General features: G+C 42.3%; 1 protein-coding gene across 1 annotated transcript in view; it reads left to right on the forward strand.

Annotated features, from left to right (window-relative positions):
- The first annotated feature begins 13,296 nt into the window (after positions 1-13,296).
- The window catches only part of LOC132816213 (zinc transporter ZIP12-like), an 80,009-nt gene continuing 65,665 nt past the window's right edge, over positions 13,297-27,640 (forward strand). Inside the window, exon 1 of the mRNA XM_060825708.1 lies at positions 13,297-13,524. Within this exon, the coding sequence (XP_060681691.1) occupies positions 13,297-13,524 (228 nt within the window). The remainder of the gene's footprint in view (positions 13,525-27,640) is intronic.

Here is a 27,640-nt window from a genome sequence, read left to right on the forward strand (position 1 = left end):
ATTGAAGTGTGAGCCTCTGACTTGTTCATAATGTTGGGCCATGAGGTTTCAGATGACATTTGGTTACAATTCTACTGCTCTTGGTAGTCCACAGCATCCCATGGATGCCCAGTCTTGAGTTTCTGGATCGGTTTGAAGTCTATCTCACTAATAGTGCCACACAAAACCATGGAGCCTTGTGGAGCAATAGTCTCTACCAGGACTGTGTGATAGTCACTTCTGTTGATAAAGCCATGATACTGTCATGGATGAATGCATTTGTGATAGGCAAGTTCGTGAGGATGAGCTTAAGTATGTTTTTCCCTCTGGTTCTCTCCTTCACTATCTTCCACAGACACAGTCTAGCAGCTAGGTCCTTTAGTTTGCTCAGTGGTGCTGCTGCCATGGCACTCAGAGTCCATTCTATGCCCTTGCTTGTTCTAAATGGTGTTCAACATGGAGGAGTATCAATTCATCAGCCAAAGATAGGGAGTGCAGTACTTGGTATTCAGCTGGATATTTCCTTCTCCATGCTTGACCTGATATCATAACACAAGCTGGAGTCAGAATTGATGTTTAGGACTCCCAGGGCAACCCCCTCTAGATTGTATACCCTTGTGGCGCCACCTCTGCAGGCTCTGTTCTGCTTATGTGCAGAACAGACGCAGGAATGGTAATGGTGTTTTCTGAGATCTTGACCGTAAGTTATGAGTATTATTATATTTTGATGACTAGATTGTGAGACAGCTCTTCAACTTTTTGCATGAGTTACCTAGTTGTTGGGAAGGAAGAATTTGGGGAGTTCACAGGACTTAGTTTGCAGTTGTTGTGTCTGGTGATTTGGTCAATGCCAGATTGTCTGTCAAAAATCACACAACACCAGGTTATAGTTCAACAGGTTTAATTGGAAGCACACTAGCTTTCGGAGCGACACTATCACCTGATGAAGGAGCGTCGCTCCGAAAGCTAGTGTGCTTCCAATTAAACCTGTTGGACTATAACCTGGTGTTGTGTGATTTTTAACTTTGTACACCCCAGTCCAACACCGGCATCTCCAAATAAAGATTGTCTGTCTGGTTTCATTACTTCTTTGAGAACTCAGTGGTTAGGTAAAACTGAATGGCTTGCTGTGCCAGTTCAGAGGAAATTAAAGAGACAATCACTTGACCTTGAGTCACACGCAGATCAGACCACATAAGGACAGCAAATTTCCTTCCTTAAAGGGCATTAGTGAATGAAACATGAAAGATGGATTCAAGTCTGGAGGCATTTCAATGACATAGTGTGAATTAAATCTTGCATCTCAGACAGCTGAGGAATAGAGCAGTTTTTTATATAAAGTGTGTAGACCTATCATTTGTCGCACTGTTGCATCTGAGGTACTTTGGTTGTCACATATAACAGAGCATGAACAAGTGAAGTGTTCCTTTTCCCACTCCATTTTTAATCACCTTCAGATCTAACCAATTTGATAAGGGCTTGATTTTGTAGCCAGTGATTTTGGCTCACTAGATGGCACAGTTTGAGTGAGCCAGGTGGCTGTGGTTAGCTGTGGTTTGTGTTGCTTTCCCAGGTACCATAATTTTTTTCAAGAAGTTAATGTTTTATGTAGCTGCTTTTTAAGTGATGTCTGTTTTTTAAAAGAATGACTCTTTAATTGCCTCAAGATCAATGCATCAAACGTTTAGCTAAGACACTACATATATTGAAGAATGTTGTTACAAAGGCACTTTCTGTTTAATTGTGCTTGGAGGTCTCAAGGTCAGAAGAATTTTGAAAAGTTGATTTATCTTAAGCTCTATGGAAATGCATAGAGTGCTTTATTTGAAAGAAAAATAAAAGTTCATGTTCCTGTAAATCATGTGACTGATGATAAGTGGTTGCGTGCTGGTTGCACCTCCTTTTGCATGATGATTGGCTTGAAGAGTTTGCTGGTTTACCTGGATTAGCTCTAGGAAAACCTGTTAAGAACAAGCAGCCCAGCTGATTCTCCTGATTTTTGAAGGTAAGGGTGAAACGTATTTGCTCTTTTGAAAGAGCTATTAAAAGAACATCTGAAGTTTGTATTTCCTAAGCAAATTCCAGAGATAGCCATGATAATTAGTGACTTGATTACTTATGTCCAAATAGGAGTCTCCAGAACATTCTATGCTTTATCGCTTTGCCTTCAAGAATTGCACATTGGCCAAAGTATTTTTTCAAGAAACTTGTTCACTTAGATAAATGTACACTTTTCTCCGTTACTGAAGCAAATTTGTATAGCTTTTTTTGCAAGTATGATGTGTGATATTTAAAAGAAGAAGCATTTCTACTTCTCTATTCCTGAGTTTGTATGGTAACCAATTATTACACCTTTATAATTGCGTTTATGACAAACTCTGTTTGATATATTTTGTTGCTTAAAACTTGCTCGAGATAAGGTATTTAATTGATTAACCTGGTTACAGACTACAGATTCTTTGCTAGTATGCTCCGTGGGGAAATGGGACCAGAGGAATGAAGCCCTTCTCCGGCCTTGATTGTAACAATCCTAACTGGTACATTATAATTCACATCCTGCGTGGGACATAGAACCTTTCTGGATGCCATTCTCAAAACCCCACCTGTTTTAGATTTTCAATATAGCAGTCTACTAACACAATGGTTGAATCTTACCAGAAACTGGCTAAGTATAATATTTAGTGAGTGATGTGGAAGGTTTCTCTCTGAAATCCCTAGCAAGTTTTCTTAGGGGCTATCTTCACCTGCGTGATGTGGTTCTTTTTAGCCACATACTTGTGCGCAAAATGATCCGACTGCTTGTAGGGAGAACACGGCTTTCACCATGCTGAAAGCTCCTTCACTTTTTGGTTGATATTCTTCACAGTATTTGCTTCCTAGCCTTTGTCTGTGACTGTCCTGCACTGTGTGCTGGGAGTATATGTCAGCATAATGCAAGACCTGATCTGTTCTTTCATGAATATGCACAACTACTGATTTACAACCCTCAGCACTCCTGCATATCTTAGTTGATTTTCAGAGAGTGAGCTTTTCTTTTCTTTTTGGTCATTCACCTTTGGGTCCTTTATGTTTGACACAGTCATGACTTTAATCAAACCATTGTTCAGCTGTGCAAATTTGCAGGTTTCTGACAGCTGGGCTAACGATGTTCCATATTGAACAATAGACACTGTTTTTTTTACCTTGTTTCTAAATATCATTCATCTGAGGCTCAAAGCGTCTCTTCAAAGCTTCTAAAATTTCTGCAGGCTTTTCTTTCGCTCTTCAGGGTGCTTCAGAAGGAAATGTATATTGAAAAAGTCTCTGAAGAACAGTGATACAAGTGGAGTAACTTATAGTTGTTCCAGTTTGCTCAACAGATCAGTTGCTATTCAGTAATTGTGCAAATGTGACTGGAAGAAAATTTGGTTTTGCATTATTTCCCCTGGTAGTTGAATATGAGCTGATAAGGAAAAAGCCATTTTCTTTAAACTATTTATTTTACTATGATTGATTTTTTTTGTTCCTTTATTGGATTCTCACAGCTTCACGCACAACTGTGTCTCCCTGCCAATTGGTGTACTACTTATAGCTCTGCAACAGTCATCTCAATGCCACTTCTGACACCATGCTTTGTGTACGACACATAATTATGTTGAATGAACAGTCAAATGAGCTGAACATGTATGGCTATGGTGTTTGTGCCACATGGTGGACAACATATGACTAAAACTAGGCTTGGAGGGACATTTTTACATGACATTTTAATCCAACCATGAATCAAGATTGGCTGTCACCAAAGTATCAACAGGGGTGGCACGGTGGCTCAGTGGTTAGCACTGCTGCCTCACAGTGCCAGGGACCTAGATTCGATTCCAGCCTCGGGTGACTGTCTGTGTGGAGTTTGCACATTCTCCCAATGTCTGCATGGATTTCCTCCGGGTGCTCTGGTTTCCCCCCATAGTCCAAAGATGTGCAGGCAGGTGATTTGGCCATTCTAAATTGTCTGTAGTGTTAGGTGCATTAATCTGAGGGAAATGGGTTTGGGTGGGTTACTCTTTGGAGGATTGTTGTGGACTTGTTGGGCCGAAGGACCTGTTTTCACACTGTGGATAATCTAATCTACCCATGTATATGGTAATAAATGATGCAACTCCATTGTCAAACAGTTAGTGCCAGATTTATGCCAAAGAGAGGCACCTAAGACCAATCACTATACCTGCTTATTGCAGATAATACTAAGAGTAAATCATATGTTAGTCCTTTTCCAGTTCTCCAGAACGCCACTGCTATAACCTACAGGAGGAAATACAAAGGTAGGTAAGTTTTGCGACAACTACACTGAGGATTGGTGTGACCACATCACTGTATAAAGTTTGAATCACCTTTTCAATGGAAGAACTTACTGCATTCGAAGCATTCCAAAGAAGATTCATTGAGTAGATTCCTGAAATGAGTGGTTTACCTTATGAGAGAATGTTAAGCAGGTTGAGCTTAGGTTTACATAGATGAGAGGTGACCTTTTTGAAATAGATACAATTCTGAGGGGGATTGACAGAGTAGATGCTAAATGAAAAACATTTCTCTCAAATTAATGAAGTTTCAGCTTTCCATCTCACAGTCACATTTCTTATTCCAATGTAATTAACCTCAGGGGATCTTGAATTTTCTGTCAGTTTCACCTTGAATTTATGGGGTCATGTAAATCTAAAGGTTTGTCCTTGATTGGTTGTGTCTTGACCAGCTTTACTCAGCCTGTTGTTGTTTAACCCCCTCTGGTTTTTGAATTAGATTGAGGTCCAAACATACCTTTTTACTCATGTGTGATATTTAATGGTTGTGAAGAACATATTAATTTTCTAATATTTGGTGTCATCTATGTTGGAAATTTGCTTTCAGGATGAGTTTAACGTTAAGTGCAGTGATTCCCAGACCATGTGGTTGAACTGCTGTTGGCCTAAACAGTGTATGTCAACCAAGAGTCCCTCTCTGATAATCTTGGCCCAAATCTTCTGGTTTCCAGATAGTTGGAAGATGTATTGGGAGCATATGGAAGTCCTGATTCACCAACTATGCAGGAAGTGTCTGGAAAATTTAAACTATCAATCTGCAATTACCGAGTATTTGGAGCCCTCTGATAAAGTCCACAGCTCTGACTTAGACCCAGAGTCTTTGGCAGTTTCTGTTGTCCTTACCTAAATAATTAGCTAGGAAAAGTTAGAGGAATTAAAACTTACTGTACCCCCTGCCTGATTATATAACTGACCCAGCATTTACTGACCCGCTAGTTGCAGATAGTCCCCAAACCAGACCCAGTAGCCTATCTCCTCCAATCCAAACCCAATCTTGAACAATGCCCACCGGTCTGAACTTTACCCAGACCCAGACCTGACAACTGTTCTTCCACCTGATTCAATTACCCCCCCAACCCCCCCATCAAAATCCCATGTCTGCACCCATGACCCAGACCAACCATTATACCTAATCACCCTATTTACTTGCCATTCCTCTCCTCACAAATGATCTGGTGTGTCACACATGAGTAAAAAGGCATGTCTGGACCTCAATCTCATTCAAAAACTGCAGGGGGTTAAATATCTATCTTCTATCCTACCCACTTATCCACCAGGCACTCTATCCCTGACTTACCTGGCACTCTACCTCACTGACCCACCTGGCACCCTACCTCACCCATCCACCTGGCATTCCATCCAGTTATCCGCCTGGAATCCTGCCCCCCAACCCACCTGGCACTATTATCTCTTTGCTTCTTATCCAACAGACTTAATTGCTTTCAGTCCCTGTCAAAGTGCTTTTTAGTCCATTAACCTGTGAAATGCAGTAACTAGAATCAAGATAAAGGGGTATGTTTTCAACATTGATTTAATCCCTTGCTGATTGTACAGATTCCTTTTCTGGATTACACTGCTTCAACAGGGAAGATACCAGTCCTGGACTTTTGCAGGGAGTTTGTTGCATGAGCTAAGTACACATTTTCTCTCTGACCACAGTCTGCAATAGGATTACTGACCCTGAGCAGAATAAGCAGAAGATCTGGGTCACTGTGACACTTGCTCCCATGTCTGACTTGAAAACTGTGATTGCCCATTGACATTAATCTCAGTTTGCCTGGAGACATTTCTATCCAATTGCTTTCTTTGTGTGGGTGGTTCTTTGGTCTTTTGCTTCTCTATGGCTATGTGTTGCTGCTGTATATTTTGTGAAAGACCTTTTTTTTCAATAAAAGCATTTGATTTTATTAGCTCCACAGCACTAACTAAGACTAGTAGGATTGCTTGCCTGTGAGTCTGCATAACTGTACCATGTAAAGTTTCCCCTTTGTACCAGACACTTTTAATTTTAACTCTCTGTTTACTCAGCAGCTGAACTCTGACTCGGAACTATTCCCACAGACCACCTACTCATTATTCAGTCTGTACCTCAGCTGGGAGTTGCATTTGTTTTTTGTTCTGGAGCATCTCTTAGACAGCCTGCAATGCTTTCTGTCTTTTGAAGGATTCTTCAATGTTGAAAGATAAAAATGAAATATGTTGCCATAAGGGTTTTTGAAGTTCCCTGTCTTCTAAAATCAGCTGTATTGCTTTTCCTTGAAGTTTTCTGGGTTACCAGTATGATTTTATTATTTGTTCATGCGCTGCGGGTGTTAATAGCTAATTGGCATTTCTTATTAATACTAATTACCTTGGGGAAGGTGGTGAACTACCATCTTAAATCGCTGCAGATCTGGGAATATGAGACACCCAGAGTCTGTTAGGAAGGAAGTTTAAGGATTTTGCCTTATGACAGTTAAATTTCCAAATCAGAATGGTGTGTGACTTGGAGGGGAAGTTCCACTTGACGCTTCTGCCCAAAAATGGATGCATATACTTCAGCCTTAGCTTTTGCACCGATATGTTGGCTCTCTCGTCATTGAGGTTAGGGATATTTGAGGTACCTCCATTTCTATTAGTTGTTTAATTGTCCATGACCATTCACAACTGCGTGTAGCTTAGAAGTGTTGATTTGTCAGACATGACTAGCACTTATTGCTCATCCTGACTTGCTCTCAAGAAAGTGGTAGTGAGCTAACTTCTTGAAACACTGTAGTCCTTTTGTTGTGGTTACTGCCATACAGCAGATTGAGCAAGAGTTTCAGGATGTTGGCCCAATGACACTGAAGGAACAGCAATATATTTCTAAGTCAGGATGGCAAGTGGTTTGGAGGGGAACTTATAGGTGGAGGTGTTCCCATGTATTTGTTGTCTTTGTTCTTCTAGATGGATGTGAGTTTGGAGGTTACTGTCGTTGAAGCCTTGGTGAATTTCTGCATGGCATCTTGTGGGTGGTACACACTGCTGCCACCGAGCATTTGGGGCAAAGACAGTAAATGTTTAAAGGAGTGAATGGGGTACTGATCGAGCAACACTGCTTTGTCTTGGATTCTGCTGAAGTTACATTCTTCCAAACAAATAGAGAAAATTCCATGAAATGTTTGACTTGCTCATTTAGACAGTAGACAGATTGCGGAGGTGGGTTACTCACCATGGAATTCCTATACCCCTGATCTGTTCTTGTAGCCATTGAATTTGGATGGCTAGTCCATTCATGATGAAAGGCTTTTGCCCGAAATGTCGATTTTCCTGCTCCTCAGATGCTGCCTGACCTGCTGTGCTTTTCCAACATCACACTCTTGACTCTAATCTTCAGCATCTGCATTCCTCACTTTCACCCAGTTCAGTTTCTGGTCAACAGAAATCCAGGATATTGACAGATTCTGGATGTACCTCCCATAAGATCATCTCCTACCAGTGCTCATGACATAATCACATGAGTCCTGATTATTGTACTTTATCAAGTAATAAGACTTTCAGACCATGGGCAAGAAAGTCGACAGATATTTGACTGACAAGGGAATCAAGGATAATAGGGGTTGGCAGAAAAATGATCATCACATGACCATGAATAGCAAAGTAGGCTCAAGGAGTCAAATGGCCTCTCCTGTTCCAGTTATTGATGATGTTATTTACTTACTTCACCATTTATTTACTTCACTCGACATTTTCCGAACATTTTGCTTTCACAGAACAAATATTAGATTTAGATGAAGAGATTTGAAATTTTAAACAGGCAGGGCATATAATTGATATTTAAATATCAAGATGTATGTTTGTGCACTGCATACACCATGAGTTACGGATGGTTAAGTATTCCCAAAATTATCGGCAAAGATATTGTTGAGAAAATAATCATCCATTAGGATCCCATTTTTAACCACTTCCCCCTTGCACACACCCTCTCCCTCCCACACAGACATATACTGAAGTACTCAAACTCAATACAGAAATAAATCCAAGTGTCTCCATGGCAACCAGAACACTGAGCAGTGACTGCTAATCTCTCAACTGTTATCCAAATCTCACTAATAAGAACGAAGGCTAAGGAGGACATTAAAGCTCTTTGATCGGAAGAAGAAATCTATACATTCAGTTGAAAGGTAAAAAGATCTTACGATGTATAAACAATTGGCTGATGGATTACTAACAATGTTAACAGTGGCGTATTTAGGTCAAAGCTTCAGGGGGCACCAGATCATTGCCTCACAAAGCAGTCTATCTTTCTCTGTCTCTATCCTTTTGTTTCCTCGGATTTTTCTTCCTATGTATTCATTTGAATTCCTTTCACTTTGTTTAGTTTTCTTTTTGACTTGTTCCTATTTAGTCACGCTTTCTCTTTCTAACCTGGGTTTATTGAGTTTCTCTACTTCTTGCTTGTTTTCCTAACACTTTTGCAGTCCCTCTACAGACTAGATTCAGTGCACTACATGAAATAACAGTAAATGCAAATCAACAATAAACTCGCGAATGCTACTTGCTTGTTCTTTAAAAGGAATGACACTTGGTCCTTGACTTCGAATTTGGAGCAGCCCTCACGGCAAATTGTGCATGGCTGTGCCGAGGCATCCACAACTGCAATGCAAAAGAACAAAAAAGATAATGCAACAAGAAAAGGGAACAGATGAGCCAGGAAATGAGCAAAAATGTGTAGAGTAAAAAGACTCATTTGCATTGTCCCTCCTCAGGAGTTTGACCTAAGGTTCCACGCAGTACCACACATCAAGAAATAAGTATGAACATTTTATCAACTGCATGGGAAAGTTTGCCCTCAATACAAAAGTAAATACACCAGCAATAAAAAAACTTGCCAAATGTATTATTTAGTGTTTGTTGACAATCAGATATGACCTGAGTTACACACAGAGATTGTAATCTGATTTGTTCCAATTTGAATACTTAGACTGTAATGTCTACTAATATGTAGTGCTAATAAATACATGAAAAAGTTTTCATCTGGCAAATGAAACAAAAATTAAATCAATAACTTTACATAATATGATTCAACATAAGCCAAATTAATTTAAGAATAGGAAACATCACTACTATTTCTTTAATATTTGCTAAATGTAACCTTCATACTGGAGAATGAGATATCAGATGTTATCAGTTAAAATCAAATCGTGTGGCACTGGAAAAGCACAGGAAACCAGGCAGCATCCAAGGAGCAGGAGAGTCGATATTTCAGGCATAAGCTCTTCAATCAGAAATGTGAAGGAGCAAGGGGGTTGAGAGATAAATAGCGGGGTGGAGGTGGGGCTGGGACGAAAGTTGGGTGGGATGGTGATAGGTGGATGCAGGTAGGAGGTGATTGTGAGAGGTCAGAGGGGAGGGTGAAGTGGATAGGTGGGAAGGAAGATGGACAGGTGTGACAGGTCAAGAGGGCGGTGCCGAGTTGGGGAACTGGATCTGGGATGACGTGGGAGGAGATTTGGATACTGGTGAAATCAGTGTTGATGCCATGTGGTTGGAGGGTCCTGAGGCTGAAGATGAAGCATTCTTTCTCCAGTTGTTGGGTGGTTTTGATTTGGCAGTGGAAGAGGCCCAGAACTTGCATGTCCATGGGGGAGGGGGAGGGGGAGGGGGAGTTGAAGTGATTGGTGACAGGACGGTGAAGTTGTTTGTTGCATGTGTACCAGACATGTTCCCTGAACCATTCCGTGAGTTGGCTTCTTGTCTCCCCGATGTAGAGAAGACCACATCGAGAGCAACTTACACAGTAAATGAGGTGGGTGGATGTGCAGGAAAATGTCCGCTGGATCTGAAATGATCCTTTCGGACCTTGGACAGAGATGGTGGGGGAGGTGTGGGAGCAGGTTTTACAATTCCTGCAATGGCAAGGAAAGGTACTGGATGTAGAGGGTGGGTTGGTGGGGAATCTAACAAAGGAGTCATAGAGGGAATGGCCTCTGCGGAAAGTAGATAGGGTTGGTAAGGGAAATATATTTCTGGTGGTGGGGTCTGATTGTAGGTGACAGAAATGGCAGAGGATAATGTGGTGTATCTGGAATTTAGTGAGGTGGAAGGTGAGAACTTGGGGGGGGGGGGAGGTGTCTGTGTTTGTTGTGGTTGGGAGGGGTGTTTTAAAGGGCAAAGGTGTGGGAAGTTGGAGGACATTGTTGACAACATGGGTGGGAAAATTGTGATCATAAAAGTAGCAGGCTATCTGGGGTGTCCTGGAGCGGACTTGATGCTCCTGGGTGAGGTACAGTGAAGGGCGAAGGAATTGGGAGTAAGGGATCATATTTTTACAGGGGGTGGGGGGGGAGGTGTAGTCAAGGTAGCTGTGGGAGTTGGTGGGTTGGAAGGAGATATCTGTGTTGAGTTGGTCACCGGAGAGATCCAGGAAAGGGAGGGAGGTAGATGTCCGTGATGGTCCAGGTGAACATAAAGTCAGGGTGGATGGTGTTGATGAAGTTGATGAACTATTCAACCTCCTCATGGGAGCACAAGGTAGCACCAAGACAGACATCAATGTAGTGGATGAAAAGGTTGGGGATGGTACCAGTGTAGCTGCAGTAGATGGACTGTTCTACATACCTGACGAATTGGCAGGCATGGCTGGGGCCTTGTGGGTGCCCATGATCTCCACTTTGGTCGAAAGGAAGTGCGAGGATTTGAAGGAGAAATTGTTGAAGGTGAAGATAAGTTCCACCAATCGAATGAGAGTGTCGGTGGAAAGGAAATGAATGGGTCGGCGGGACAGGAATAAATGGAGGGTTTCTAGGCCTTTGTCAGAATGGAATCAAGATCCCATCTACAGCTTCCAATCTCTTAGTTCCACAACCCCACACCGCCTGGTTCTAGCTCTTACCCAAATTCTACAAACCTGACTGCTCCGTTCAACCTATTATCTCCACATGCTCCTGCCCCACTGAACTCATCTCCTGTATCTCGACTCTGTCCTGTCCCCCTTAGTCCAGGAGCTCCCCACATACATTTAGGAGACCACCCATGCCCTCCGCCTCCTCTATGACTTTCGTTTTACCGGCCTCTAACTCTTCATCTTCACTATGGACGTCTAGTCCCTGTACATATCCATCCACCATGACAAAGGCCTAAAATTCCTCCATTTCTTCCTCTCACACTGACCCAACAAGTGCCCCTCCAATGACACTCTCATTCGATTGGTGGAACTGGTCCTCATGCTCAAAGATTTCTCCTTCAAATTTTCCCACTTCATCAGACAAAAGCACCAATCGATGAGCACCTGCATGGGCCCAACTATGCCTGTCTCTTTGTAGGTAACATGGAACAGTCTATCTTTTTTTTCCTTAGATGCACTGGCACCATTCCCCATCTTTTCCTCCATTATAATGATGACTGTATCGGCGCTACCTTGTGCTCCTACGAGGTGGTTGAACACCTTCCACCCTGACCTTATGTTCACCTGGACCATCTCAGACACCTCCCTCCCCTTCCTGGACCTGTCCGTCTCTGTCTCTGGCAACCAACTCAACACAGACATCCCCCCCGTAAAAATGAGATCCTTCACTCCCAATTCCTCTACCCTTCACCGTATCTGCTCCCAGGAGCAGTAATTCCACTCCTATTTCGAGGACTGCAATTTTTCCGTCCACAAGATCAATAATGCCCTCCATCGTATATCCTCTACTTCATCACTTCCACCCTCAAACCCCACCCCCACAACCATTAAAAAGATAGAGCCCCCGGTCCTCACATTCCACACCATCAAATCACCAAATCCAGCTCATTATCCACTACTATTTCCATCACCTAAAGTCAGACTTACCACCAAGGATATATTTCCCTTACCATCTCTATCTGCATTCCTCAGAGACCATTCCCTCTGTGACACTCTTATTAGGTCCATGCCCCCCACCAACCCACCCTCCACCTTCCCCTGCCACTACAGGTGTAAAACCTGCTCCCACATCTACCTCCTCACCTCCATCCAAGGTCCCAAGGGATCTTTTCACATCTGGCAGAGATTTTCCTGCGCATCCACCCACCTCATCAACTGTGTCCATTGCTTTCGATGTGGTCTCCTCTACATCGGGGAGACAGGATGCCAATTATGGAGTGTTTCAGAGAAGATCTCTGGTGTGCACGCATCAACCAATCCCACCATTCTGTGGCCAAACACTTCAACTTCCACTCTCACTCCCCAAGGACGTTCAAGTCCTGGGCCTCCTCCACTTCCAAATTAAATTAACCTGGAAACTGGAGGAAGAACACTTCATCGTCCACCTTGGAACTCTACAACAACACAGCATAAACATTGACTTCACCAGTATCCAAGTGTCCCCTCCCCCCACCTCACCACAGATCCAACCCTCCGATCGGCACCATCCTCTTGAACTGTCACACCTGTCCATCTGCCTTCCCACCTGTCCGCTCTACCCTCCACACCGACCTATCACAATCACTGCCCATCTGCATCTACCTATTGCCATCCCACCCACCTTTCCCCAGCCCCATCCCTATCCAACTTATTTATCTCTCAGTCCCCATGCTGCCCCACCCCCTCAAAACCCCACCATTCCTGATGAAGGCCTTATGCCCAATACGTCGACTCTCCTGCTCCTCGGATGCTGCCTGACCTGCTGCGCTTTCCAGTGCCACACATTTAGACCCTGACTCTCCAGCGTCTACAGTCCTCCCTTTCTCCTGTATCAGTTAAAAATCTTGCATAAAGAGTAAACATCCTTAAAACATTTATAGATTGAAAAGTATGGAGTAAGTAAAACATGTTCTTGTTGAGGAATACAAATGTGTAAAACAGCAGTGGATCAAATTGGTGAGCAGCAGTTTGACCATTAAACTTATTACACTTCATTTCAGCTCTTGTTTAGCTGGCTTAAAATGAAAATCTTTTCTTCCTCTAGGTTTGAGAACTGCATGAGGAGAAGGATAAATTAGGAAGAGAAGTAAAAGGAGAGAAAGGAAAAATATGTTGCTTTGGAATTTACCTTTCAGTGTTTGGATGGTTTATGCTCGTATAGTGAGCATTTACATCATCACAGGACAGACCAAGGAGTACAATCAGACTGACAGTCATGCGAATGAATACCTGAGTGAATTGCTGCATCATTTGTCTCCAAATGATCGAGTTACATTTTCCAATAATCAGACAAGCTTTCTGATTCAAACACTATGGGATCGAGTCCAGTGCTCAGAAAGAATAGCGAGCACAAAAGAGCAATGTGATAAGGTACGTTTATATTTTAAGCTTTAATGGCTTTCTCAAGAAGAATTAGCCCCTGCAAGTTATTGTGTGATTTCACAGAACCAACTGAAAGGTGTCTCAGTTGAACTGAATGGCAGCCCTTCTCCTGCTAAATTCCCAAACTGGTGTTTGTTGACCATATTGAGATAATCTGGGATTGTTGCTGAGCCCTGCAATGCATGCCCAAGGAAATCTTTCTTTTAACTTGATCTGTTGTCTTGCTGACTGCTGCTCCAAGGTAGGAGCATGAAGTGTTAAAGGGGAAAGGTAGGGAAGGAGTTATCCACTGATATATTGTAGAGTCTGGGAGTGCTTCTGCTCCTCATTCCACACGAATGCTTCTTTTATAACAAAAGATACTCAGTAATTTTTGCTGTGTATATTTACACCAATGAATCCACAGGGGAACAGTCCCTGGCTCCTAATTTCCCACTGGTACATAAGACACATACACTTCCTGCCCTGGATGCAAACCACATATCACCCAAAACTTTCACTTCAGCACAACATTGAAGAAGACTGTCATTGCCTGGGCCGTAAATCCTTTTTTTTAAAAAAAGAGATTTAATGAACTTAGGGTATCATTTTGAAGAACAGCAGATTGTTTTCCTTATGCTCCAACCAACTCTGATCAAATTGCATAGAATATTCCAGAAATGTGTTGGCTAAAAGCAAAGTTTCTCACATTCACACTTGTGAACCAGTTATGCAAGAACAAGATGTCAGTATTTCCCCACAGAACCAGCAGGAGAGAACACTGCTACAGATATTTCAAACATGCAATGAGTTCAGCAGTAGCTAGTAGCCAGCACGTGAATGAATACAGCCAGTGAACTGACATGGGAAGGTCTCGTTGCACAAAATCTTGAATGATACTGAAATGAGCTCAAATGAATTAAAGCTTATCACACATATTGACAGCAATGGAACTGTTCAGTGCTTTTCCTGTTTTGATTTGGAGATGTGTCCTCCACAACCACCTGATGAAGGAACAGTGCTCTGAAAGTTAGTGCTTCCAATTAAACCTGTTGGACTATAACCTGGTGTTGTGTGATTTTTAACTTTTCTGTCTTGATGTACCTTACAACTGCCTCAGGTCAGTTTGCTGTAGTTTGAACAAACAAAACTTATTTTCAGCACAGATAAAGAATGACAGTCATAACTTTATTGACTGAATGACTGGATATTACGTTGAGAGCACATTATGTTCCCAAACATGTGTCCATTGCATGTGAGACTGTAGTGTTGCATCTTATTGAGTTCAGCTACTATTAGAACTCAGTATTTATAGTGTTTGAGAACAAGATTCAGTACGCTGCGGTGCGATAGGTGAGATGTTAGTATAGATGGGTTACTCTCTATCAGATGTTCCAGTGTGCATCCATCCAGTACTCGTGGTGTTCAAGTGTAAGCAGGTCTCTGTATTTGAGATGCCAGACAGAAAAATTTAGGTTCCATGTAAGGTGAATTTTTGGTTAAAGTGGCGATCAGTGTTTGGGAAGTTTTGGTGCCTATGGTGTTCCATTGTTTATAGTGTTCCAGAGTTTGAATCTCCAATATTCTTTTTCAAAGGCATGTTTTTATTTCTAACTTACACTCTACCCAGCACACAATGTGATAGTTTTCTATCTGCTTGCTTATCATGTACCTGTTTCCGTTCCCTCTGTCTTAGAAGATAAATGTCATGTGTCTCAGAAGGGAGAGATAATTGGTTGCTGGGTAAGGTCTTTTGAGCATTAGTTGTGTTGGGGATGATACCGATTCCTGAAGAAGGGCTTATGCCCGAAACGTCGAATCTCCTGTTCCTTGGATGCTGCCTGACCTGCTGCGCTTTTCCAGCAACACATTTACAGCACTGATCTCTAGCATCTGCAGACCTCACTTTCTCCTGGGGATGATACTCCTTTCTCCATTGGTATTGCACAACAATGTATCACTGCAATGCAAAAACATTGCTTTGTTGCTTGATAATTATCAATGATTAGATAATGCATGCCATAATTCTTGCTGAACCATTTCATAGTTGGGTGGTGATATGATAAGGGTCTCTGTACAAAGTTTGTGAGTCTTGAAAATAATTTGCCAATGTGTCGATGTCTGCCATGAATAAATTTTTGCCACCCTCCATAAATTCCATCCTTTAACAAATTCCAACCTTCAACAATTTAGCTACAACCAAAGTCAGACTCACAGGTATACAGTTCCCTGACTAATCCTTCCAACCTTTCTTAAACAAAGGCACCCTAGTCATCAGGCACCTCACCCATGGCTATAGATGATGCAAGTATTTCTGCAAGGGGTCTCATAATTTCCTCCATTTCTTCCCACAACATTCTGGGATAGAAGTGCAAGGAAAATCGTGTCTCACAAACCTGATTGAGTTTTTTGAGGAAGTTAACAAAAAGATTGATGTTTGGATTTAAGTAAAGCCTTTGACAAAGTTCCACATGGTTGACTAATTAGGAAAGTTAGGTCAGGGTAAGCTTGTCAGTTAGATATATAATTGCTTAAGGGCAGGAGACAGAGTAAGGATGGAGGGTTGCTTTTCAGAATGGAGGCATATGACGAACACTGTTCCACAGGGATCAGTTCTGGGTCCTCTGTTGTTGTTATTTATATAAGTGATTTGGATGAGAATACAGAAGACGTGGTTAGTAAGTTTGCAGAAGACACCAAAATAAGTTATGTTGCAGTTATACAAGACGTTGGTGAGGCCACACTTGAAATATTGTGTCCAGTTTTGGTTACCCTGTTATAGGAAGAATGTTATTAAACTGGAAAGAGTGCAGAAGAAGTTTACAAGGGTGTTGCCAGGACTCAAGGGACTGAGTTATAGGGAGACGCTGGACAAGCTGGGGCTTTTTGTTTAGAATGTAGAAGACTGAGGGAGAACTGTATAGACGTGTATAAGATCATGAGAGGCATGGATAGGGTGAATGCACTCCATCTTTTTCCCAGAGTTGGGGAATTGGAGATGAGAGGGCATCAGTTTCAGGTTAGTGGGGAAAGTATAAAAGGGAACCTGAGGAGCAATTTTTTTACACAGAGGGTGGTTAGCATATGAAATGAGCTGCTAACAGAATTGGTTGAGGCAGGTACATTAACAACGTTTAAAAGGCATTTGGACATATACATGGATAGGAAAGGTTTCGAAGGATATGGGCCATGTGCAGGGAAATGGCATTAGTGTGGATGGACATTTTGGTTGGCGTGGACCAGTTGGGCCAAAGGCCTGTCTCCATGCTGTAGGAATGTATGACACGATGTCTATGACTGTGTGGTGACATAGTAGATAGTGAAGAAGGTTTCCTAAGATTACAAAGGTATCTTGATAAAATGGGTCAATGAGCTGAAAAAATGGCAGGTGGATTTCAATCTGGATAAATGAGAGGTATTGCATTTTGTTAAAATACAGGGTAGGTCTTATAAATTAATGGTAGAGCCTTGGGTAGTGTTGTAGAACAGAGGGATTTTAAAGTTTGCATCACATAGAGACAGGGTTGTTAAAATGACATTTGGTATGCTTTCCTTCATAGCTCAGTCCTTTGAGTATAGGAGTTGGGATGTTGTGTTGAGATTGTATAGGATGTTGGTGAGGTCTCTTTGGGATTACTGTGCCCAGTTCTGGTCACCCACTTATAGGAAGGATATTATTAAGCTGGAGCAGCTTCAGAAGAGATTTACCAGGATTTTGCTAGGTATGGAAGATTTGAGTTATAAAGAAAGACTGGATAGGCTGGGACTCTTTTCACTGGAGCGTAGGAGGTCGAGAGGTGACCTGAAAGAACTTTATAAAATAATGAGAGGTATAAATAGAGTTGGTGGTAGTTGACTTTCCCTAAGATGGAGAATTTCAAGACTAGGGGGAACATTTTTAAGGTGAGAGGAGAGAGACTTTAAAAAGACATTGGGGTCAGTATTGGGGCCTCTGTTGTTTGTAATATACATAAATGATCTGGAGGTGGGCACTGTTGGTATGATCAGCAAGTTTGTAGATGATACGAAGATTGGTGGAGTAGCAGAAAGCATAAGGGCCTGTTAGAGAATACAGGAGGATATAGATGGACTGGAGAATTGGGCGGAAAAGTGGCAGATGGATTTCAAGTCTGACAAATGTGAGGTGATGCATTTAGGCAAGACTAATTCTGAAGTGAATTATACAATGAACAGAAGACCCTTGGGAAAAGTTGATGAGCAGAGAGATCTTGGAGTGTAGATCCATTGTACCCTGAATGTTGCTGCACAGATGGATAGAGTGGTCAAGAAGGCATATGGTATGCTTGCCTTCGTTGGACGGGGTATTGAGTATGAGAGCTGGCAAGTCATGTTAACATTGTACAAGACATTGGTTCGGCCACATTTAGAATACAGTTTACAGTTCTGGGCGCCACATTACCAAAAGGATGTGGACGCTTTGGAGAGGGTGCAGAGAAGATTTATGAGGATGTTGCCTGGTATGGAAGGTGGTAGCTATGAAGAGAGGTTGAGTAGGTTAGGTTTATTTTCATTAGAAAAAAGGAGATTGAGGGGGGTCTTGATTGAGGTTTGCAAGGCGCTTCTGTGATGTTTCCTTCGGCATTTATAGTGATTTGTATCTGCCGCTTCTGGTTGTCAGTTCCAGCTGTCCACTTCAGTGGCTGGTATATTTGATCCAGGTCGATGTGCTTATTGATTGAATCCATGTTATAACACTACTATTATAGGACAAGCCAAACAGAGAACAGCCAGGGAATTCCTAGAGGCATGGCACTCATCCACAGATTCAATCAATACGCACATCGACCTGGACCCAATATACCGGCCACTGCAGCGGACAGCTGGAACTGGCAACCGGAAACGGCAGAGACAAACCACTATAAATGCTGGAGGAAACATCACAGAAGTGCTTCACAGGAGGCTCCCAAGCACTGAGGATGTCACTTAGACAGGGGACGAAACATCTGCAACACAAATTCCCAGCTCGGCGAACAAAACCACAACAACGAACACCCGAGCTACAAATCTTCTCACAAACTTTGAGGCTTACAAAATCATGAAGCGTATAGACAGGGTGGATAGAGACAAGCTTTTTCCCAGGGTGAAGGATTCAATAATGAGAGGTCATACTTTCAAGGTTAAAGGTGGAAAGTTTAAGGGGGATGCACGTAGCAAGTACTTCACACAGAGGGTAGTGGACGTTTGGAATGCGTTGCCAGCAGAAACTCTTCACACAAACCTTGACGAGGTGGTAGAGGCAGGCATGGTAGATTCATTTAGGATGTGTCTGGATTAATGCATGAGTAGGAGGGGAGCAGAGGAATACAGATGCTTAGGAATTGACCAACAAGTTTAGAGAGGACATTTGGATCGGCTCAGGCTTGGAGGGCTGATGGGCCTGTTCCTGAGCTGTACTTTTTCTTTGTTCTTTGTTCTTTGTTCTAACAGGCAAATCTTTTACATAGAGGGTCATTCAAGTGTGGAATGAACTTCCTGAGGAAGTGATGGATGCAGGCCCAGCTACAGCATTTAAAAGACATTTGGATGGATATACGAATAGGAAAGATTTGCAGGGATATGAGCCAGGATCAGGCAGATGGGATGAGTTTATTTTGGGAATACGTTTGGCATCGACTGGTTGGGCCAAAGGGTCTGTTTCCATGCTGTATTACTATGAGACACTAATCAATCTGGGACACCAAATAAACTGAAAATAATATTGACTGTGTCAGCGACGGTTGAGCTTATTATGTTGATAAATTGGCAAAGAAAGAGAAATTTAGAGAAGTGATTGACTACAAAAATGTAATTTTCTCCATCTATTTGAATAGGTGTCGTGTTACTTTTTTCCAATGCATGGATAGTACATTGTGTAAATGTAGATGTTTCCCTTCATGGTCGGGTTGATCCATTTGACATAATGCAGATGTATTCATGAGCCATTGAATATCCCAATCCATGTACTAATTGTCTTTTGAATTCATAACCATTTGGACATAATATGGATGTGATATCTTGGCAAAATCTTGGGATTAGGCTTTGTTTGTCTTTGAAAATGACTCCCCATGATACACCAAAGTGGTCTCCATATGGCCAAAATGAACAGATATTCTCAGGTATTTCTTCAATAATTCTGGCCATCCCTGAATGATGATTGTTTGAAATTCTTGTAGTTGCTTATCTTTGACAGTTGCTAATTTCAGCTGCTCACATTGCCTCTGATCAAAGGTCAACTCTATAAATATTTCAAATTCCAAAGCTGTGTGCAAGACATAATCATTCTAGTACCTAGCTAGTATTTCACATCAAAGACACATCCTTGCATTTGACAATCTGATGTTGAAAATGTGGCAGTGCAGCTGTTATCTGTTTGCAGCAGGAAATTTTCAATGACTTATGATCTGTTTCAATAATGAATCTCTTGCCAAATAAGTGCATGTAAAACAGAATGTAGCCTCATACTTGAGTTAGTACCTTGAGCTCTATATTGGGATAGCTTGCTTGCTCAGATGGCAGTGTTTTGAACCAATAGCAATAAATGTTTTGCCTTGTTGCTGATTTGTGACTGGGAGTTTCCACTCTGTATGAACAAGGAGAGTCCTGACTTTACTGGGGTTGTAGTATTGAATTGTAGAAAATCGTAGAAATTTTCACTGGTAGAACCTGATTAAAAGGATTGGAGAAATATTGATGGTTATCTTGCCATATATTGGAGATGTACTTCTTGAATAAGTCTCTCCTGACAACAAAGTTGTGATTGTCTGGTGAGAAGCAATTAAAGAAATCTCATCAACCATACAGATCCTCTTTATTCTGCTAGGTCAGCATTTGTTTAACAACTTTGCTTTCCCTGGATTGGATGGACTCTAGGAATGGAGTAAGTGGACTTGCTGAAATTTACCTGCCCCATGTTGACTTGGCTCTTTGTGCTGTTAAATACCAGTCCTCACCGTCATACTACTATTGTCATTAGGTGAAGATTAAGGTTGTGTTCTACCTTTGTCTTACCAAGGACTGAGATAGCATCAGCAATGCAAATGCAACCAGATATATTCCCAATTGTCTTACCTATTTGTTGCTAAAATATGCTAAGGCTAATAGATAACCCAAATGGTAACCGTTGAAGACAGAACTGTCCTAATAGCATCTGAAATTACATGTGTGCTTGGATTGTCTTGCTAAGTGGACAGAATATTATATCGAGATTGGGAAGGAACCTTGTTTTGGAAAATTTGGGATTTAATTCTTCCATCATTCTTCCATCTTCCATCATAGTTTCAAATCTGGTAGCTCTTTAGTTAGCACTGCTGTCTCAGAGCGCTAGGGATCCAGGTTCAATTCCACACTTGGGCAATGTGTGAAGTTTGCACATTCTCCCCATGTCTACATGGTTTCCTACAGGTGCTCTGGTTTCCTTGCATGGCCCAAAGGTCAGTAGGTTAGGTGGATTGGCTTTGCTAAATTGCCGATAGGGGCAGCACATTGGCTCAGTGGTTAGCACTGTTGCCTCACAGCACCAGGGACCTGGGTTCAATTCCCGCCTCAGGCAACTATCTGTGTGGAATTTGCTCATTCTTCCCGTGTCTGCGTGGGTTTCCTCTGGGTTCTCCGGTTTCCTCCCACAGTCCAAAGATGTACAGGTTAGGTGAATTAGCCATGCTAATTTGCCCATGTTGTTAGATGCATTAGTCAGGGGCAAACGTAGGGGAATGGGTCTGGATGGGTTGCTCTTCGGAGGGTTGGTGTGGACTTGTTGGGCTGAAGGGCCTGTTTCCACACTGTAGGGAATCTAATCATTGGTATTTTCAGTGGACACATGTTAAGTGAAAGATTGATGTGGATCTGGACAACTGTTTATGGTGAACCATTCTTTAAAGAAGTTTCTGATGGAGCGATACCAATCCAAGTTATGTTGTTTTACTTCATCTCATTCAGTTTTGCTTAACTCTTCACCTGGTTGTTACATTGGATTTCATTGGCAATCGGTAAATGCAATTGCATTAGTCTTGCATTAAATTTTCCAAACATGTCAAATTCATTTGGGTACAGAAATCATTTATTGATTTGATTGTGTCATGTGCTCTGCCAGTGGTTATTATTTGAATCTTGTGAATTGTAACTCCACTGAGATCTGCGCATCTTGATAGTTCTGCCCCTACTTGACTGTTGGAACCAACCAGGTAGAAGATCTCAGGAAGCCAAGATGAGCTTGAGTATTGGCACTTCTCTGCGATTCTGCCAATGATTGGAATCAGTGTTTTGTTATACATAGTTTGGCAGTATATCATAAGTTGCAACATTTGTTCAGCTACATGTTTTTAAAGCTGCACCGAAAACAGGATTTTATTGATCACCTGCCACTTTAGCTTCATTCATCTTCAAGGAAAGTCCTTTTTGGGATGATCTGTCAGCCAGATCATTCCCATGACACATTGATCATATCACCAAGAATCCACCAGTTTATCTTTGTATGACAAGTGAGATCTCAACTTTGTTTTCCAGTCTCTGGCTGTGCTACCATGTATTGCCCATTCCAACATGCCCTTGAGAAGATGCTAGTCAGCTGCTTCATTGAATTGCTCAGACCATTTGGTGTAGATGCACACACAGTGCCATGAGGAAGGGAGTTCCAGGAGCTCTCCGAAGCAAACATGTGCATCATACGAACCTCCATCAGTGTATGATACCAGCACAAAAGAATAAAAAATGTCAAATCAACATGAACCAAAACAAATTTCTTTGCAAGAGCAAAATGGCATACAAAGGTAGCTCAAATTCTTTAATGTTTTTTCCCTGTATCTTTCAAATTTTGGAACAAAAATACCTCAGTTGGCAGATGCAAGCAGCAGCGACACCAGGATGAGTTGAATGCAGCTCCACCACAGTCCAGGGTCTCCTGGCAAGTGAGAAGCAGGTCCCAACTTGGATCCCCCAGCCTGGACACACAGCCTCAGCCAAGGCACCAGGGTCCACAGCTTGGCCTGGATGGTGAAAGAGAGGCACTTTCGGCAGAGTGGATAGCAGAGGACCATTGCGATCGAGGTGTGGTGGCATTGTCTGGAAGAGCATCGGTTGGGTTCCAGATGAATGAGAATTGACCTACCGCTCCAGTTCAGACACAGCAGTTGTAGTAGTGGCAGCAGTAGAGGCCTATAACCAATACCCAGAGTCTGTCACACAGATCCTAGCAGATGTTAAGCGGAGGAAAAACAAGAAGGGGAGAGAAAGATAAACTCTACTTCAGTAATATTTTTTAACATATTCAATCATTCAAAATGATACTGATGTGTATTGACACTTAACACCTTTCACTGATTTTTAAAAATATATGTGATAATAAATCATTCAACTCCATTCAATTCTTTTTCCAAACCTTCCCTTTAAAAATACATAATATACATGGCAGGAAGATCACCAGCATTTCAATCTCTTAAAAACTACTCTGTTTTCCATGAAGTGTTTACTTCAATGTGCATCCTAGAAAGGCCTGAGTGCAGGTCTACTAAAGGATAAAACAACCTTTTGTGCTTATTTCTAACATCCTTACAACAACTCAAGCTTTAGACTTCAATGTTCAAAGAGAGATTCTGGTTCTAAATTTCATGATGCAACAGTTTCATGTACATCTATTTGGCAAGCTGGTCATTCTCAGCACTTTAAAAGTACAATACCAGCCAGTTTCCCAAATGACCATTTCTAATGGTCTGAGCCAAACACCAAATCCTAAGAATATATACATTACTATAGTTTTAGTGAATATTAATAAATCTTAATTGGAAGATAGTTTTAACAATAATCTCATGCGTTTGGTCACAGCGAAACAGGGCAAATAAAATACTTCAGATGATGAAGAGCTGTAACAGCTCAAGAAGGTCATTATCAATAAGCAGCATCGATGCACGTAAAACATCTCTAGTACATATATTCCATTCAATCAGAGATGAAATTGGATAAATAAATAGTTACATAAATAAACAGTTTTCACAAATGTAACCTTCCAAGATAAAATGTTAAAATTCCACAAGCTCAAAACTCAAGGGCAACTGGGGAGGGGCAGTAAATGCTGGCCCAGCCCAACCTGGTGCATATTTGAAGTCTTTATCCCAGGGTAGAAGTGTGAACTATTAGTGGGCAAAGGTTTAGGTGAGAGTGGGAGCTTTTAATGGAGATGTGCGAAGAAAGCTTCTTACCCAGAGGGTGTTGGTAGAAACAGATACCACAGCAACATTTATCAGGCATTTAGTGGAGTATGGAAGAGACATGTGTAGGCAGATGAGTTTAGTTTAGAATGCATCATGGTTGGCACAGACATGGTAGGCTGAAGGCCCTATTCCTATGATGAATTGTTTTATGTTCTATGTTTAGATCTCAACATGGAAGTCAGACTGAGTGTCTGCTGACTTCAGCTTGTCACTGGCTGTGACCAGACTCCATGTTGTTCACCACCAAACAACATCTCAGGGCTTGAACCATAGGCACCAGCCACAAGTACTCTTCACCCAGCATTTTCCAACACCTCACAGGCGTCAGGGCACCTCTCTGTTCCACTTGAAGGCCACTTAGGAAGCATAGGTTTACAATGCAGGATGCACCAGCAACTGGCATTGAAAGGCTGCTGCTTGGACACTTTGCAGGCAAGCACAGGCACTCAGCTCATGGATTGGGCCAGGCTGCACCTCAGGGATTCTTGCTTGCTCTCTTAGCGCCTGCCTGTCATGTTTATCAATAGGATGTGTCTGAGACTGAAGGGGTCGGGACCGTGGATTAAGGGATTGGGAGGGTCGGGACTGTGGGGGAAACCTACAGTATGTGCCAGCTGCCTGTGTAGTACACTCACTGCATGTTCATGCAATCAAATGGCCACGTCAGAAAATGGTGGGTCTAGTCCTCATTTCAATCAGTGGTGGAAGGGGATCGTCTGTCAGATCCAGGGCTCAGTACTGTCCGTCATGAGCACAGTCCGCACGCAGAACAGGGGCTTAGCCAAATTGAGTTTTTCAGCTTGGTGCATTCACTGTCAGGAGATTAGGGGATCTATCTGAATGCAGTGGAAGGAGTGGGCCACAATTTGTTTAGTACGTCCAGCACTAGCATAGAATCATAGAGTCATAGAGATGTACAGCATGGAAACAGACCCTTTGGTCCAACTGTCCATGCCGAGAGATATCCCAATCCAATCTAGTCCCACCTACCACCAGCCGACCCATATCCCTTCAAACCCTTCCTATTCATATACACATCCAAATGTCTTTTAAATGTTGCAATTGTACCAGCCTCTACCACTTCCTCTGACAGCTCATTCCATACACGTACCACCCACTGCATGAAAACGTTGCCCCTTAGGTCTCTTTTATAGCTTTCCTCTCTCACTTAAACCTTTGCTCTCTATTTCTGGACTCTCCAACCTCAGGGATACAATCTCGTCTATTTATCCTATCCATGGCCCTTATAATTTTGTAAACCTCTATAAGGTCACCCCTCAGCCTCTGACGCTCCAGGGAAAACAGCCCCAGCCTGTTCAGCCTCTCCCTATAGATCAATTCGTCCAACCCTGGCAACATCCTTGTTAATCCTTTCTGAACTCTTTCAAGTTTCACAACATCTTTCCAATAGGAAGGAGACCAGAATTGCATGCAATATTCCAACAGTGGCCTAACCAATGTCCTGTACAGCTGTAACATGACCTCCCGACTCCTGTATTCAATACTCTGACCAATAAAGGAGATCATACCAAACACCTCCTTCACTATCCTACCTACCTACGACTCCATTTTCAAGGAGCTATGAAACTGCACTCCAAGGTCTCTTTGTTCAGCAACACTCCCTAGGACCTTACCATTAAGTGTATAAGTCCTGCTAAGATTTACTTTCCCAAAATGCAGTACCTTGCATTTATCTGAATTAAACTCCATCTGCCACTTCTCAGCCCATTGGCCCAGCTGGTCAAGAATCCCTGTTGTAATCTGAGGTAACCTTCTTCGCTGTCCACTACACCTCCAATTTTGGTGTCATCTGCAAACTTACTAACTGTACCCCTTATGCTCGCATCCAAATCATTTATATAAATTATAAAAAGTAGAGGACCCAGCACCGATCCTAGTGGCACTCCACTGGTCACAGGCCTCCAGTCTGAAAAACAACCCTCCATCACCATCATCTGCCTTCTTCCTTTGAGCCAGGTCTGTATCCAAATGGCTAGTTCTCCCTGTATTCCGTGAGATCTAACCTTGCTAACCAGTCTCCCATGGGGAATCTTGTCGATCACCTTACTGAAGTACATATAGATCACATCTACTGCTCTGTCCTCATCAATCCTCTTTGTTACTTCTTGAAAAAACTCAATCAAGTTTGTGAGACATGATTTCCCATGAACAAAACCATGTTGACTATCCCTAATCAGTCCTTGCCTTTCCAAATACATGTAATCCTGCCCCTCAGGATTCCCTCCAACAACTTGCCCACCACCAACCTCAGGCTCACTGGTGTATTGTTCCCTGGCTTGTCTTTACCACTTTCCTTAAACAGTGGCACCATGTTAGCCAACCTCCAGTCTTTCAGCATCTCACCTGTGACTATCGATAATTCGAAGGGAATTGTGTATAATCGTCAGGAGGTATAAACACAGTGGCAAACGTGGTCGATAATGTCTATAGGCTGCTAGTTGAAATTGGTCAGAGGTGTGGGGAAGAGTACAGCCCTGGATGTTCCTCCAGTGATCATTTCAGAAAGTGCCAGTAGGGGCAGTAGTCGGGGAGGTTCACGTGGGGAATCAAGCCTGGGTGAGTGGAGTGAAGCAGAGTCTTTTGTGGAAGTAGAAACAAGAATGGTGATAAGTGGACTATTCAGCACAACATCAGTGAGCCTGGTAGGCTACAGTTATATGGAGATGATTGGCAGTGGCCACCTTGGGAGTACAGAGGAGCACAGTGTAGCTGTAACGTCAGTATTATTTGGGCACAGAAAGCAGGAGGTGAAGTCCATGGGTGGATATATCGGGATAGTGTGAGGTAAAAAGAAACACGGAAGGCTGGAGGACTGGTCCTGGTGACTAACCAAGACCGCCTCAAGCTGTGCTCCCTGCCATCACTTGCAATTCTCTAGACACACAATGCAATTAAAAAATGGCTGGGACAATGCCCAAGGTTGGTACAGACAGTGTCGTGTTGAAGGGCAGAAGCATAGGAACCATGTCTGCTGGATGCTGACCCACCAGAGTGCCAAAAATATGAAGCGGGTGTTTGCAAACTCAGCTGCTTTGCATTTGCAAACAGCCATACACAATACAGGCAGAATGAATGTGTTAACACATCCAGTGTTGCCCAAAGATGTGCCACTGGTGCTGTTTAAACTGACGTCATCTCAGTGATAAAGAAGTTAGTGACAATAAGTTAAAAGGAGGTGAGCAATGAACAAAAATGCCCCATTATTTGTTGAACTTGCAAGTGCAGTTGGACAAGGGAACATTGCTGTAATGTACGAAATATCATTCTGATTGCACACCCTACTCACTTCCTTTGTGTTCCCTTTTGTTGACTGTCAGTGAAAGCTTTTCTTTTGACTTATCAGATTGCTTGCTTGTGTGTGATATTCCATTGCTGGAACAAAAACAAGATGTGGATGACTACTGTTCATCAGGGAGAGGTACAGGGACTCAGAATGCTATGTAGGCCAAATCCCTCAATATAAGCAAGAAAGAGTTGGATACATCCTTAGACTTTAAAAGCATCAAGGGGTATGCGGAAAAAATGGGAATATGGCAATGAGATAGACGATCACTTTTAATCCCCTTGGATGGTACAGCTGGCTCAAAGAGCTGAATGGAATCTTTCCAGATCTACTTCTTTATGGATCTATCTAAGAACAGGTTAAAAGGTGGCTATGGTGAAAAAAACATGAGTTCATGTTTGCAGAAGAAGTTAACCAAGCCAATTCTGTGCCATGGGCAGCGTGATTTTGTGGCTGCTGAGCCATCACACGGTTGGTGAGGGAGAATTGCAGGACTGCCAACAATTGCCTGTGACCACATTGACTTCTGAAAGATGGCAGTGATGAAGGTCTTGGATTTCCAGTAAGTAGTGAATTGTACTGAGATTGCTGCAAGGTAAAACAGACTAAAATCGGATGT

This window comes from Hemiscyllium ocellatum, chromosome 5 (genome assembly GCF_020745735.1).
Source record: "Hemiscyllium ocellatum isolate sHemOce1 chromosome 5, sHemOce1.pat.X.cur, whole genome shotgun sequence".
In the NCBI taxonomy this organism is placed as follows: domain Eukaryota; kingdom Metazoa; phylum Chordata; class Chondrichthyes; order Orectolobiformes; family Hemiscylliidae; genus Hemiscyllium; species Hemiscyllium ocellatum.